The 16632-nt window shown below is 40.8% G+C and overlaps 2 protein-coding genes across 3 annotated transcripts in view; one reads left to right on the top strand and one right to left on the bottom strand.

Moving 5' to 3' along the window:
- The window catches only part of kntc1 (kinetochore associated 1), a 120968-nt gene extending 108137 nt beyond the window's left edge, over positions 1-12831 (bottom strand). The window contains exons 1-5 of the mRNA XM_068005764.1: positions 12720-12831; positions 5655-5798; positions 4750-4870; positions 2990-3105; positions 2495-2567 (exon numbers count right to left, since the gene is read on the bottom strand). Coding sequence (XP_067861865.1) covers positions 2495-2567; positions 2990-3105; positions 4750-4870; positions 5655-5786 — 442 coding nt within the window. The 5' untranslated portion in view covers positions 5787-5798; positions 12720-12831. The remainder of the gene's footprint in view (positions 1-2494; positions 2568-2989; positions 3106-4749; positions 4871-5654; positions 5799-12719) is intronic.
- Positions 12832-15543: 2712 nt separating this feature from the next.
- Positions 15544-16632, top strand: part of rsrc2 (arginine/serine-rich coiled-coil 2) — a 44038-nt gene continuing 42949 nt past the window's right edge. The window contains exon 1 of one of the 2 annotated variants that reach the window (XM_068005765.1): positions 15544-15671. In XM_068005765.1, the coding sequence (XP_067861866.1) occupies positions 15666-15671 (6 nt within the window). In that variant the 5' untranslated portion in view covers positions 15544-15665. The remainder of the gene's footprint in view (positions 15672-16632) is intronic. The other variant, XM_068005766.1, reaches the window with a different exon arrangement.

Genomic DNA, 16632 nt, shown 5'->3' on the forward strand with positions numbered 1-16632 from the left:
AGGTTTTAAGTAGCAACTTAAAAAGGAGATGGGTATAGGTTTAGAGAGGGAATTCCAGAGCTAGGGCCTAGACAGCTGCAGGCATGGCCGCCAACGATGGGGTGAAGGAAATCGGGGATGCACGAGGCCGGAATTGAAGAAACGCAGTTTTCGGTGGGTTATAGGGCTGGAAGAGGTTACAAAGATAGGGAGGGGCGATGCCATGGAGGGATTTGAATACAAGGATGAGAATTTTAAATTTGAGGTGTTGCTGTACCAGGAGCTCATGTCAGTCAGCAAACATAGGGGTGATGGGTGAATGGGACTTGGTACAAGTTAGGAAATGGGCAGCAAAGATTTGGATGAACTGAAGTTTAAGTGGGGTGGATGATGGGAGGCCAGCCAGTAGAGCATTGTAATAGTCGAGCCTGGAGGTAACAAAAGCATGGATGAGGGTATATGCAAACTTATGCCATAGAAAAGGCATTTTTTTTAGGCGACAATTATATTTTGTGAAAAGCAATGACTTGTCATTTGGAGACTTGCTACATTTAATTAAAACATAGGAAATTGTGTCACTGCTTTGAGTTTAATCCTCCTGATGCAGTGGATAATCCAGCAATATCCCTTGTCTGTCATTGAACACATTTTAAATATTATGTTCTGGGTGATAATTTTTAATGAAGGAATCATTTGTAATGGACTAAACTAAATTGACTGAAGAGCAATAAAAGGGCTTTCTATTGGTACATTAATAGTAAGAGAACAGCCAAGATGGGGGTACAGCTAAGAGATGAAGGAGGCAAGCTTTGTAGGAGAGTGAGAAATAATAAGTAAGCACTTTGACTCAGTGATCACAGAAAAGGTAATATTGAAATTGTAGAATCACGGGAGGTTTAGAAATGTTACTGTAGGCTGTTATTCAAAGAGAAATGGTGTTAAAGACGTTATTATAACTTAACGGAGACAAATCACCAGCACCTGATAGGTCCCCCAGAATCCTTGGTGTAACCTAAGGAAGAAATAGCAGCAGCACAGACTATAATTTACCAAACATCTTGTGGAAAGGAAAACTGTGCTAGAGGACTGGAGGGTAGCAAATGTAACTCCCTTTTTCAAAAAAGGAAACAGGGTAAGCCAGGAAATTATAGACCAGTTAGTCTTACTTCAGGTGTTGGTAAAGTACTGGAGTCTATAATATAGCATGGAATTATTAAGCACTTGGAGAAACATGAGGTAATCAGGACCAGTTAGTACAGGTTTCTAAAAGGTAGGTTGTACTTGTCCAACCTGAACATATTACAGAGGATGGATAAAGGAAATGTGGTTTATGTAGATTTTTCAAAAAGCAATTGAACATGTTTACATAAAGAGACTTAATAGCAAAGTTAATTACACATTGATTTAAAGGGAATGTTGTCAAATGGACAAAGAGGTGATTGCAGGCCAGAATTCAAAGGGTAGGGGTAGAACAAAGTCTCTCAGACTGGATAGATGTGGTGAGTGGTATTCCATAGGGGTTTGAGGTGGGGTTGCTCTTATATTAACATATGCATAAATGATCTGGATTCAACAATCTAATTGGGAGTTGAAGGAACAATATTGAAATTTGCTGATGACCCCAAATTAAAAACGCTGGCAAATTGTGACGAGATCTGTGAAAATCTGCAGGAGGACACAGATAGGCCAGCAGGATAGGCAGTGTAGAAAAATGTGAAGTAATGCATTTGGAAGGAACAGTACGGAAAGGAAAGACACCTCAAATGGTACAGTTTTAAATGGAAGAGGGGAACAAAGGGACCTTGATATGCAGGATAGAATACAAAGCAATGAATTAACGTTGAATTTGTACATCAGTTTGGCCGCAGTTGGAGTACTGTGTCCAGTTATGGCTACCAATTATATAAAAGATATAAAGCAATGATTCACCAGGTGTTACAGTTATAGAGAGTGATGCACTAAAGCATATGCAACATTACCAAATCCAGTTTACACAACAAGAGATTTTGTTGCCGACTCCCAGGCGATGCTACAGAATGACTAGATATTGGGCAGTAAAGGTAAACTCCTGATCTAAGGGGATGCGGGGTCCATGTACAGGAGAGACTGATGACGCTGAACCGGAAAGAATATCTAGGATAGACTCCAAATTTGTAACTAATCATCTTGGGGCGTTTTGCCTTTCAATTGTCCCTCCCTTGTGCTAAAGAGAAAAAAAGTCTGGCAGATCTCTGCAGATACATCCAATAGCATATCCAAGACCAGAGATCAAGTTTGTTTTAAATCAATACTCAAGTAGTGGTTTGCAGTACTTTAAAACTAGTTAATATACTAAAAATTCACTGACTATACAGTATAAGCCTGGCTAGACTTGGAATTAACACAGAAACGATCATCTGTCACTTGAATTGCAACACTTGATTTTTAATACATTAACTTAAAAAACTAAACAGCACATTTCCTTTTCTGAGCTTACTTCTCAGCAATAGCAGAGCAAATGAAAAAAAAGCCGTACCCGAGTGAGGGACTTCCTTCTCCAAAGCAAGGCTCAGATAGGTCTTCCCTTTTGAAGAGTTCTTCACTAGTGACTTCCAAAATAGACAAATGGTTGTAAATAAACAAATAGCTATTTCAGGAATTTAAAGTTGTATATAATACACCTCAATGCAAACTTCTAAATAAATAGATTCAATATAATTCTAGTAAAAGGAACACTGTTAATTACATTTTCATTGCTTAATATATGGAAACTTTAAATGGTTCATCTTATTTCCAAAAATAGTTAGCAATCATTTATCAATAGGAAACCATAACTTATCGTTAAGTTGTCAGATCAAGTGCAGTACTATACACAAGTAAAACAGTCAAATTACTCTGCAATCTCAAGAGAACAAGAACCTTGAAAGCTTCAAACAATCACCCTCTTTGTAAAAGTGCTTCAGTATTGGGATGTTTGGTCAACAAAAGACTGCTTAATTATTCTCAACTATATAAGCAAATCTCCACTTACATTAGTTAATAGTGTCTGTCTGGACTTTACATGCAGTAGATGAAGATTTCCATTTCTTTCTCCAACCATCAGAAACTGTCCTTCCTGGCAAAGTGCCACCACGTCCACTTCAGTATCTACAGTTAATGTAGTAGAAATCAAATATACTGATCAAAAATTAAGAAAGCCAACAGAATGGGAGTTAAGGTTGGGGGGGTGGATGAGATTCAGGATATAATCCCACCCCATATAACAGGGCTTAACAAACAGTTCTCCAGAACTCTGCAATAACCTTTGCCTTTGTTACAGCTACTTTTAAGACCGCCAATAGTCACCCCACAGCACAGAATATTGTGCAACTCATCATCTAAAAGTGCTCCAGATTGAAGAAATTTGACCAGATATAACTGGAGTGTATACATTATTCTGTCCAACTAGGCTATTTTCTAAATTATCTGGTTTCACAATCAAATAATCTGCCAAAACTCACCATCTAGGTTAACACATGAGGATAGCCATTTGGAGTGGAATAACACAGGCAATCAACACTGTGGAACTGTACCCCAACATCAGTCACAATCTTCAGGAAGCAAAGGGAGGAAAACTGGAACCAGGAAAAGTACAGCACAACTGTCCCTCAATATAGCACTACTCTCAGGAGCCAAGAGAAAATAGTCTTGCACTGAGGGAAATGTTGTATGTGAAGCTTGTTTAAGTAGCTGGTACTATACATCATAAACATTTGTGTTCAAAAGTAATCAGAGACTCGTGTTGCATCTCGGCTGCTTTATATGCTCTCAGATCATGAGCAATCTTCTTTAGGTCCACCTAAAACAGTTTCATTGCTTACCAGTTTGTAAACAGTGTTTCAGCATGCTTAACAGCTTCCCAGTCTGGCATGGCACAGCATCATCCCCATCACAGCTGTTGGGATTAAAACTAAAGCTACAATCTATTCAGTTGTTAATATATCACTGGCGAAGCACTCTTCCTGGACATGAAGTAATGCCTCTCAGTTATTTTGTCCACTCTCTCAATGTCGCACGTTAAAGCAGCTACCTCAATGATGGCTGCGAGATCTAGATCAGCTGTATTGATTTCTGCTGCTGCAGTCACCAGAAAATGCTGCACAGAGCCCCTTCCCACACTGTTTCGCAACAGTAAAAGTCTGGATATTATTTACACAAACCATAAACAAAACAAACTTGAGTTTTTTCAATGCAAGCACAGATATTTTCAGTATGTAGCATTCTGTACCTCTCTCAGATGTTAGTTAGCTTAAAAGCCCATGTGCAGAAATCCAGATGGGACAAACAGTGCAGAGCAGATTTACAACAGACAAAACTGGCCTGATATGAAAGCTGATATCAATCCATATCCTAATTCACTGGCTGGAGTGTGAAAGACAAAGGGAAACCACAGGTCTCAGGATTCAACCAGAATAAGGACACAATTACCTTCCACACCTACCAACTACAACTACATTTCAAAGTAATTCATTGTAGATGAAGTGCTTTGGGATGTTCTGAAAGATACAATCAGGTGTAATATAAATGCAAGTTTGATTCTTTTCTTATTTTTGTACTAACAAGACTGGGCTGTATAAACTGTCTGTGCTTCTGAGGAAGCCTGCTAAATATAGGAAACTTTATCACAGTATGCTTAGTGCATTATCTTGAACTGGTCCTCACAGATTCTGCTGCTAGTAGTAGTTCTGAGGGTCTGCTTCCATAATTCTCTGTAGAACATCCTCAAAAAAAAAACTAGCCAACAGTACTCACCAAACTGGAGCTGCAGCAGCACAGATTGACAAATCTGGTCCAAAAGCATTACTGATTGGTCCACAACAACCACGCAGCCATCAGAGCTGCTATAGGCATGAAGCTTGGGACTGGCTGTTACCTAAGTAACAAAGGGAATATTAATTCTACATAACAGCTTTTAAGCTTGTCACAGTGAAAATCTTTATAAAAGAAATATTTTTAAAATACTTGAAACTGCATTACATTTAATACAGAAATTTTCTTCTCCGTTTCTCAGGACTCAGCTAAGCCACTAAACAGCAAGACCAGCAAATGTCAAAGTCGTTGAACCATAATAAAAAAAATGGTCTGGCAGCAAGTAGAGAATTTTAAAATGCACCCATTGCACTTTATAAACACAGGCATTTGTTGGAAGTGAATTGTAAAAAGATTGTAGCCACACAATGGAATTAGTCTGCACCAATATTGGATTACCTCCCTTGTTACAAATACTGGTCCCGACATTCAAAAGAACTGAATTATTCACTAAATTTCTATTTAAGGTTTAACAATTTCCAGAAATGTTAAATATTAAAACAACTACAGTTTTTCAGTCTGAATTGAAAAATTTCAGCAAAACAAAGGGTCGCTGACCATTGAACCAGTGAAATCGCTCAGACATACATCCCCAGAAGTTTACCAAATGACTGGTAAATGGGGACACAAAGTTGATGTTACCATAATTGAAGCGATCTTCTGTTTTGGGATAGACAACAATAAAATCATGTTTATTTTAATACCTAAGAATCCTTTTTAATTATTTGGAACACAAGGAGCACTTGCTAAGTATTTTAATTATCCCAGAGCACCACAGCTTTAATTTGTTTTTGATGTTATTCTGTTTTCTCCACACCCCGCCTATATACAAAAAAATATTAACGTACCGTCTCTGAAGAGGATATTTTAACTATTGTATCTACTTGATAAAGGGCTGCACCACTCTCTCTTCTGGCCTCGATGTTCAGCCGACCACTGCCTGTGTCATCATTTGTCAGAAGTTCAATGTCATTCCACATCTTGAATGATTGCTATAATCAAAAATACACAAGTACCCAATGGGCATTTGACTTACTTTGTTTGAACCTTAGACCAAGCAATTGATTTCGAATGGCTATCTTTAATTTAGTTTCACAACAAACAGAAATGGTTAAAACTTGTAACAAGCCAGATATATTTATCCTTTGATTTTTGGTAACAGTAATAATGGCATCCTTCCTCAATTATATCCAACAATAACTTGCATTTTATAGCACCTTTATCGTAGAAAACGTCTCAAGTTGCTTCACAAGAGGCATAATCAGATAAAAATGGACGCTGAGCAAAGAAGGAGGTATTAAGAAGAGTGGCCAAAAGCTTGGTCAAACAGGTGGGTTTTAAGCAGGGTACTAAAGGAGGTGAAAAAGGATGAGAGGAGAACAAATAGGACACAGGCAAAAGAGTTTTGGATAAGCTGAAGTTTATGGATTACGTAGGATGGGCGACCAACCAGGAGAACATTGGAATAGTTGAGTCCGGAGGAGACAAAGGAAAGGATGAGGGTTTCAGCAGCAGATGGGCTGAAGCAGGGTTGTAAGCAGGCGATGTTACGGAGGTGGAAGTAGGTGATCTTTGTGATAGAGATTGATGGTTCGAAGTTCAGTTCAGGGTCGAATAGGCTGCTGAGAGAAAACAGTGTGATTCAGCCTGAGAAAATGGCTGGGGCGGGGGGTGGAGGGTGGAATTGGTGGCAAGGTACAGAGTTTTTGGCAGAGGCCCAAGACAATGGCTTCAGTCTTCCCAATGTTTAACAGGGGGAAATTGCGACTCATCCACAACTGGATATCGAACAAGCAGTCTGACAACACAGAAGCAGCAGAACAGTCAAGAGAGGTGATGGAGAGGTAGAACTGGGTGTCGTCAGAGTACATGAGAAGCTGACCTTATGTCTGCAGATACTGTCCTAAGGGGAAGCATGTAAATGAGAGGGGTGGGGGTGGGGGGTGTGCATGGATAGATCCTTGGGGAACTCTGGACATAACAGTGCAGTGGTGGGAAAATAAGCCATTGTTGGAGACGCTCTGGCTGTGATTGGATTGGTAAGAGTGAAACCAAGCGATGGCAATCCCACTGAGCTGGATAACAAAGAAAAGGCATGGAGGAGGATGGTCTGGTCAACCATGTCAAAGGCTGCAGAGAAATCGAGGGATAATGCACCATGGTCACAGTCACAGAGGATGTCATTTGTGACTCTGATTAGGGCTGATTCAGTGTTGCGGTAGGGACAGAAACCTGATTGGAAAGATTCTTACATGGGAGTTGCAGGTAAAGTGGGAACAGATTTGGGAGGCGACAACATATTCAAGATATTGGAAAGGGATTTTGGAGATGGTGTGACAGGTCAAGGGTGGGTTTTTTTGAAGTACAGTAATTTTGAAAGAGAGAAGGACAGTACCGAAGGAAAGGAAACCATTAATAAATTCAGCTAGAATAGGAGCCAGGAAGGGAATGTTGGGTGATCAGCAGCTGAGTGAAAGTGGGGTTAAGGGAGCAGGATGAGTCTCATGGACAAGATGAATTCGGAGGGGGCATAAGTGGAGAAACTAGAGAAAGACATGGCTTTAGGGCTTAGGCAGGCGGAAGTCTAGGCTTAGTGGGCAAGAGGAAGGGGCAAAGGAAATAAGACAGTTCAACGAATGGTCTCAACCTTAGGTGATGAAGAAGTCCATGAATTCCTCACACTTGTTGTTGGATGTGGGGGTGGAATGAGCAGAGGGGTTTAAGGAGAGACAGTTGGTAGTGGAGAAAATAAGCTGGGGGTTATCTTTGCTGTACAGGATGATCCTGGAGTAGTGGGTGATTTTGACGAAGTAGAGCGAGACCTGATAGCATTTGATGTAGTCCAGCCAAATCTGGTGATGGATGGCTAAACCAGTTGTGTGCCAGACGCACACAAGTCTGCACCCCTAATTTAATATTTCCCCAAGACTTTCACTACTTGACTTCATACATAATTTTACATGCAAAATTGTTAATTATATGGTTCCTGCAGTCCAGCAAGTGATGGCTCATCACATAGTTACCAATCCCACTGGCTACCTAAAAGGCATCACCATCCCGAACAACATTGATACATAGTTACACCATAAGGGAAATGCACCATCTTTTGGAAACACTAATTTACAAGCCCACTTCGATGCAACATTTTTTTTTGAAAGGGAGTGGAAAAAGTTGATGTTGTATGCAAGGTTCTCCTGAAGTGAAATGGTCACGAGAGGGTCGAGGAAGGTAGTGTAGTTGATGTTGTATATATGGACTTTCAGAAAGTGTTTGATAAAGTGCTACATTGTTAGTAAAATTGAAGCCCATGTGATTAAAGGGGCAATGGCAGTGTGGATACAAAATTGGCTAAGAGACAGAAAGCAGAGAGTAGTAGTGAAAAGTTGTTTTTTAGGTAGCAAACTTCAGGAGGACGTAAAGAGACTGGTGATGTGGGCAGACATGCGGCAGATGAAATTTAATGCAGAGAAGCGTGATGAGATGCATTTTGGAAGGAAGAATGAGGAGAGACAATATAAATTGAATGGCACAATTTTAAACGGGGTGCAGGAACAGAGATACCGGGGTGGGGGTTCACATACACAAATCTTTGAAGGTGGCAGGACAAGTTGTTACGGCTGTTTAAAAAGTATATGGGACTCTTGGCTTTACAAATCAAAGCAGAGTACAAAAGCAAGAAAGTTATGCGAAACCATTATAAATCATTGGTTAGGCCTCAGCTGGAGTATTGTGTCCAGTTCCAGGCACCACACTTTAGGAAGGATGTCAAGGTCTTAGAGAGGGTGCAGAAGGGATTTACTAGAATATCAGGAATGAAGGAATTCAGTTACATAGAGAGACTATAGAAGCTGGGATTGAGAAGATTAAAGGGAGATTTAACAGAGGTGCTCAAAATTATGAAGGGTTTTGATTGAGTAAGTAAGGAGAAACTGTTTCCACTAGCAGGAGGGTCACTAATCAGAAGACACAGATTTAAGATAATTGGCAAGAGAACCAGAGGGGAGATGAGAATTTTTTGGATGTATACTGGAAATGGAAAAATTTGCAGGGCTATAGGGAAAGAACAGTGGAGTGGGACTAATCAGATAGCTTTCAAAGAACTGGCACAGGCACAATGGGCTGAATGGCCTCCTTCTATGCTGTACTATTCTATGAAAGGACTTCATAAATTGCCAGGGCAAGTGATTTATTGGTTCGATCCACTCAAAATCAAGTATTTTCACTTTATCTATGATTTCTAATGCAAAAATTGCAGCACTTGGGTAGCAAAATGTTATATACAGTAGGTCTAAAATTTGTTTTTGCCACAGGAAGCCATGCTGTGCCACATCATTATCCTTACCCGTTAGTAATGTGGTCTAGATCCATGACAACCAACAGTAAACAACTACATCATCTGCACAGTAATAAGTCATAACTAATGACCATTGTTCCTTTCTGATCCTGCACCAATAATTTTGCTCCCTGATTTTTGTTTAAAATCCCAGCAAATGCCACTCTTCCTTTCAGTTACAGACAAATAGGTTTCATAGAAAGAGCAGGTGTATGCTTGAAAACACCAGTTCAACTGAAGCTACCCTATCAGAATTTTTTTTCTTCACCCTATCTGATCCCCAAAAAACATAGAAATGGTGAACCAGCACTACGTAACTTAGACTTTATACCACCCGCAGTGCAGCTCCAACCAGATCTGAATCTGTATCTTAATCTCTCCGATCAGGAATCCACTCCTGCCACAACTCAAACTACAGTACTCAGTCACAAATGACATCCACTGTGACTACGACCGTGGTCCATCTTCCTTCCTTGTTCTCTCTGCAGCCTTCGACACAATCAATCAACCACATCATTCTCCTCCAACGCTTCTCCTCCGTTGTCCAGCTCAATGGGACTGCCCTTACTTGGTTCCACTGTTACTTAGCCAATCATGACCAGAGCATCTCCAGTAATGGCTTCTCTTCCTGCCCCCATAAAGTTCGGGGCCAGCAGTGGCCCAAACAGGGATGTTGTTTTTTTTTTTAAAAAAATTTTCCTTGTGGGTCCAGGATAACCAGGAGTGTTCCTCCAGGCCCCACATGGAAAGCTTCGGCTTCTCCTGCCCTGGACAACCCCCTTCCTGAACACGAGACCCCCATGAGATGGTCCCAGAGGCCGATGCCGTCACCTACCTTGTATTGGCAGGCAACCTCCAGGCTACACAGATTTCCGCTGCTTCCCAACTACTCACCCATTTGGGGTGGGGAGGGAGTCAGCCAACGAGATTTAATGAGACCCAGGAGTTAAAATAGCCCTGGCCTCAGTTCAGGAGCAGCAGGCGAGTTTGCAACTCATCTTTATACCCACCCGCCCAAAACCTACCCAGAGTTAAAAACTGGGGCACTGTCATTGGCTCCCACCCCAAACTCTGCATCCTTGCCACAGATCCATCCCCATCCCTAGCCATTGTCTTGGGCTGAAAATTACTGTTCGTAACCTAGGCTTTCTTTTCAACCAGTAAACATTTGACCATATATCCCATCCATCACAAACACTGGCTACTTCCACCTAGGCACTGGACAATACTGTAGGAGCTCCTTTGTCGCTAAGCTCAATACATCAACTGAACAATACGAGTCTGTGACTGAGCATTGCAAGCTATAGATTCAGTCTCAGACCAGAAGTTATAGTACAACTGCACCTTTCAAAAGGGACCTCAGAATCAATCATTTTCAATATCCAGATAATGTGGCAAAGCAACTAAAAATAGATAACACAATTCTGATTAAATGGTGGTTAAAGGGGAGAGGCAGAAGGAAACTCAAGGTATAAAAGATATTAAGTGGTACCAATAAGCTAAACATAGATTACTTCAAAGTAAGTCAAAGGACATGAATCTAGATTAGTGAAAACTACATTTAAAACAGATACAGTGGATACTTTGACACAAAATTTTGATGTGATCCCAGTACTTAGCATACATTTCACTTTACTATAGCAAAATAACTATGGCTTTCCTTAGCAATTCCAGGGCTGGTCTCACTCTCCTGGACTCTCCAACACTGGCCTCCCACTTGCAGGATGCCTATACTTGTTGCATATATCTGTAGTGTTCATGCGCCTAGGTGAGTTAGCCTAGTATGAATCCTGCAGCAACCTCCTACAGTACTGTCCAGTTCTGGTCCACCATTCTCCTCTCTGTCAGCGCAAGATGCAACATTGTATTCCTATGCTACTATGCCCATATTTTTGAATTTAACAAGCACAGCAGAGTAAGAAAGGTCTGTCAGGCACTGCTTTCTCACTGGCAGTAGGTGATAAGAGTTGAAAGTAATAAGGACTTGAAAAGGCATCTGGATGCTAAAATGGGAGAATTAGGTACTAGAGGGACAAAGTTGAATGGGCTGAAGAACATTTTCTAATGTTATGAACTTGACCATTTCTTAGTAAAATTTTAAACCTTCTTCTGAACTCTAATCATCCGACAGGCATAAACATGCAATTCAAGATGAACATGTATTTCAGGTTTTGTTTTTAGTCAAAAAATAACATTCACAAGCTATCAACAACAATAACAATTTGCATTTGTATAGCGCCTTTAACATAGTAAAATGTTCCAAGGCACTTCACAGAAGTGTTATTAAACAAAATTTGATACTGAGCCACATAGGAGATATTAGGGCAGGTGACCAAAAGCTTGGTCAAATAGGTAGGTTTTAAGGAACACCTTAAAAGGAGAGGGGTAGAGGGGTGAATGTCTTAAAGAGGTAGAGGTTTAGGGAAGGAATTCCAGAGCTTGGGACCTAGGTTGCCAAAAGCACGGACTCCAATGGTGGAGCAATGAAAATCAGGGATGCGCAAGAGGCCAGAGTTGGAGGCGCACGGAGATCGGAGGGTTGTAGGCCTGGAGGAGGTAGGGAGGTAGGCAAGGTGGGAGGCTGGCCAGGAAATCATTGGAATAATCAGGTCTCGAGGTAACAACGGTGTGAATGAGGGTTTCAGCAGCGGATGAGCAGAGATGGACGATGTTACGGAGGTGGAAGTAGGCGGTCTTGGCGATGGAGAGAATATGGGGTCAGAAGCTCAGTTCAGGATCAAATAGGACACCAACGTTGCGAACTGTCTGGTTCAACCTCAGATAGTGGGTAGGGAGAGGGATGGAGTCGGTAGCTAGGAAATGGAATTCGTGGTGGGGTCTGAAAGCAATGGTTTCGGTCTTCCCAATGTTTAATCGGAGGATATTTCTGCTCATCCAATAGTGATGTCGGACAAGTAGAGTGACAAATCGAAGGCAGTGGTGGGGTTGAGAGAGGTGGTGGTGAGATAGAGCTGGATGTCATTAGTGGAACCTGATGATTTTTTCGGATGATATCGCCGAGGGGCAGCACATAGATGAGAACTAGGAGCAGCCAAGAATAGATCCTTGGGGGACTTGCGAGGTAACAGTGCGGGAGCAGGAAGAGAAACCATCTCTATCCAGGACTGGAGAGATAGGAATGGAACCAGTCGGGGGCAGTCCTCCCCAGCTGGTCAACGGGGGAGGAGAGTATATCACATGATAATATAGAAAATTTAAATGGTGAATAGGAGGCTCAAGTTGCTTCAAGGTCCTCCAGTAATAAACACTTGATGCTTGACAACCAGAGTTTGCACCGAAACATTCCTCAGGCTAGACTGATAAAAATGCAGTATGATATGCCTCAGCTTCAAGTGGATTATTTATAGGTTACCTACAATATAAAACCAAGGCGGAAGAACTGCTCTGATCGTTAAGCATGGGGAAAATGTAGCTTTTTGGATGTATTTACTATTTTGCGACACATAGTTGTCTTCTCCCCAAATGCCCAGTAATTATTTGAAAGGCCCAAAATGCCGGGTCCTCAGCAAACCGGGAAGAACTCGCATTACCAAATACAGCAATTAAAATGATTCCCTACCGTCAACAATGACACCAACCCCAAATAAAAATGAAGTAAAGTATCATTCAAAACGATCCGAATACAATTCAAAAGCCTTTTCGGAAAATAATCCAGCACCTCTCCTCACAAACTGATTTTAAATTGGCGGGACAGGGACAAACTCCCAGCATTCCTCGCGCTTAGAGGCTGGCAACGCCCACCACAAGCTGGAGGAGGGAACATGTGACCGCTCCACTCAACTGGGTCTGTCGGAGGAAGAATTGCCTGTCTCAACTTAATAGACTGGCCCAAAGGAGTAGAGCACAATCTAGCTTGCAGAGAAAACACAGCCCAGCTCACAGAAGAAGCACAGATGTTGTTTGTTGCTTGCAAAATTTATTGGTACAATTTCTGACATCACTGGAAAGGTATTGGATAATTGTGTCCAGTTAGGGTGTAAACTGCCATTACTTTTGGTCGTTTCTCTTCCCTCCTTTTAGTTTTAAAAAAATACTGCAGTGCGATTCTGCAGGACAATTTATACAGCAGAAAAGCTAAAATTCCAAAAGTACAGTTACCTTGTAAAGTGGCTCTGTACTTTAAATTGCCTGTCAGAAAATTGCAGAGTAATCAAGAGGTCTCCAATTTTTATAAGCAGCACTTTTGATGATAAATTTGATCCATAATGTTAGGAAAGGACACATTTTTCACATAGTAAATTATGTGACTAAAACTGCAGCAAAAAGAGAATGGAAACTTTTTAGAATTAAAATTGGAACACAGCAAATTGTATTTTATATTGTTTTCTTTGTAGGAATCTTACGACTTCACTGTTGCAATTCTGTACAACAGATTGCCAAAAATAACAGATATTGTTTACGGATCTTTGCACTGAAGTCTGTGCATAGCTTCTATAATTATTTTAGAATGTACTCAGATAGACAAACTTTATTTTGTTACTCTGTAAAGAATTTCTTGTAATGATTATTTTACCTTTTAGCCTTCCAGATTTTGAAAACAGTAGGGAAATAGATCTCAGTGACAATTCTGAAACCCATGTGACTGCAGGATATGCAGTATTAGCAGGTGTTGCATAGTTTCCGCTCCTGTTCTTTTCAATGGAGCTGCTATAGGACATGTGGGGAAGCTCCCCTTTGTGATATTGCAGAGGAACTTAAATACTCAGGAACACTGGACTCGTTCAAGTGTCTTTTCCAGCTGGTTGACGCAGGGTGCTTCTTTATGTACACAAACACAGGTGAAGCCATCAGTTAGTTACCTAACTGTTTACTGCCTGCTCACTTAACATTACCCTATGTAATTCAATTATCATTGCGCTATTCAAAGATGTCACAGAGCAGTCTATAGGGAGGGAGACCCAACCTGGCAGGCCACTGTGCAAGTGACAAATAGGGTTAATCAGAATTTTTATAATTGGAAATGCTAATTGAGTGTTATTTTAAACAATAAGTCGTCTCCACCAGACATGCCTACCATTCGAATAGAAGGAAATCCAAAAACAGCATTGTACATGTTTTCTGTTGTGGCAGCTATAACATCTCTTGTGACTTGCCCCAGCAGCCAAAATGCAACAATTGATCAGAATTAGCAGAACAGGATGTACCCAACTGTTCCACGAGCTGAGTATTCACAAAACCTCACTGTTTGACCAAAATGTGTCTTTAAAAGGTTACTATCATGAAAACTGTTTAGCAAACCTTTTCTCATTTGCTTACAAATGCAGGTTGCAATGGTGGAAGCTGACCAAAAAAGATATGTATATATTGTGTTGCTCATATGTTATTACACGTTTAAGATGGTATAACTATCATTGTTGCTTTTGATGTAATATGCTGTAGAAAAAAATCATTGAAGATAGTATGGTGTTCTTAATTCATCACCTCAAATTGTTCCCATCACAGCTACCATGGCAAAGGTGAAGTTTCCTGTACATCACCAAGCCCATTTACTTCCTCCTTTACGATATTGCACATTTCTGCCCCTACCTCAGCTCCTCCACTGCACAAACCCTTATACGTGCCTTTTTTACCTCCAGACTCAACTCGGCTAATGTTCTCCCAGTTAGCCTCCAAAGGCCACAAACTCCAACTTGTCCAAAACTCTGCTGCACATATCTTGTGCTGCATTAAGTCCTGCTCACCCATCAAGCCCCATCCTCATTAACCTACACTCACTTCCCATCTCTCAATGTATTTTTTTTATTAAAGAGTTTATTTACAGTTAGTGACAATTACTATTACATTTCAACTTTCTGTACAGGGTTTTAACTTTCAGTATAGGGTTTTAACTTGCAGTGCAGGGTCTCCCAACGTATTAAATTAAAAATCCTTCTCCTTATCTGTAAATTTATCTGTGACCTTGCCCCATCCTGTCTCTGCATTCCTCCAGCCCCATATCTCCTCCGTTTCTATAACTGTAGGCTGCTGGGTAGCCCTCCCCTCGTTTGCCCCACCATCAGTGGCAGAATCTTCAGCCACTTCACCCTACTACCTGGAACTCTCTCGCCAACTTTCTCCCCACCCATGAAAACCTTCTCCAAACTCATCTATTCAAGCAATTCTCCCCTCCTGGTTTGGCTTCCATTTTCGTTATGCCTTAAACATTTCTTTGCGTTAAAGGCTCAATATAAATGCAAATTGTTCTGTCTGTTAAGTGCAGCTGCAGGGGGCTCGCCTAAATCCTGGGAGTAAGATTTATTATCAAACATATTGAAACAGGCTGAAAATCCATACATCCAAACAGGTTATATTTTTGAATCCAAATGAATGAGTTTCACTCTAAATCATGATGCTTTGACAGGCCTGGTAAAGCTTCTGGAGGCGGGTCGGTGCGCGCGCACAATGCACTAGCGCGCTGGGAGGAGGTTCACCATCGTCACTGAGGAAACTGTCGGCGGCGAGACGGTGGGTGAGCCTGTTGGTGGCGGAGAGACGGTTATTTTTCTCACGAAAACATCTTGGAAATATGGCGGTAAGTGTTGGCAAAGAAATAATGTTTTTTTTAGTTCTGTATGATAATTCGGGTAAAAATGTGATTTTTCCAAAATCCGCAGCTTTATGGTGGAGTAGCGAAGGTGCTCAATAGAAAATGGCGGCAGGCGCCATGTTGGAAATATTTTGTTTTCTGGAATATTCCTCTTTTTAAAAAAAATACATAAGCACGAATCACCTCCCAAATTACATTGTATGTGGCAATTTCCCATATATTATTAGAAAATCCGATTTTGCCTTGCTTTTCTTCGACTAACATGGTTAAGCCAGTGTCAGTGGATGGTGCGTTCAGCAGCTTTATGAGTGGGCTGGTTTGTTCTGCAAATGGTGTTTTAAATGGACGTAACCAGTAGAACCTCCGACTCGCCATCGTTTCTCAACAATCCTACACGTGTTTTTATGTATATAATATTTATAAAATATATATGAATACATACTTATTGCTTAGTTTATGGACATATTTTGCATCAGAAAGAATATTTGGAGGGTTTGTTACAGCCGAAAACTTCTGGGGCTTAAAACAGCGCTTGAGTCCCCAGCCAATTTGGCTCAACATAGTACCGTCGGCGCTTGTGGTGAACCGGGTTGGAGATGCATCTGGAACACCAACAAATTTAGTGTCGTGCAGATGAAATCAGATTTTTTTTCCCCATTAAATTCACAGCCAGGCTGGTTTTGATTTTAGTGTAATTGATACGTATATCTAATATGAGCAATTTTCTGGTAGAATTAACTGTTCAGTATTCTTGTATTTCAAATTTTCCAGAAACTGCCTCTTTTCTGAAAATGAGAAATTGTTTCCAGTATATATCTAAACGATAATCGTTAATGGACAGTGAAAATTTTCAGAATTTTTACAAAAGTAAAATGTTAAAGCAGCTAGCATGTCATAATTTAACATTTACAAAAATACATGTATGCAGTTTAGTTTCCTTCACTTA

This window comes from Heptranchias perlo, chromosome 25 (assembly GCF_035084215.1).
Source record: "Heptranchias perlo isolate sHepPer1 chromosome 25, sHepPer1.hap1, whole genome shotgun sequence".
NCBI classification, from domain to species: domain Eukaryota; kingdom Metazoa; phylum Chordata; class Chondrichthyes; order Hexanchiformes; family Hexanchidae; genus Heptranchias; species Heptranchias perlo.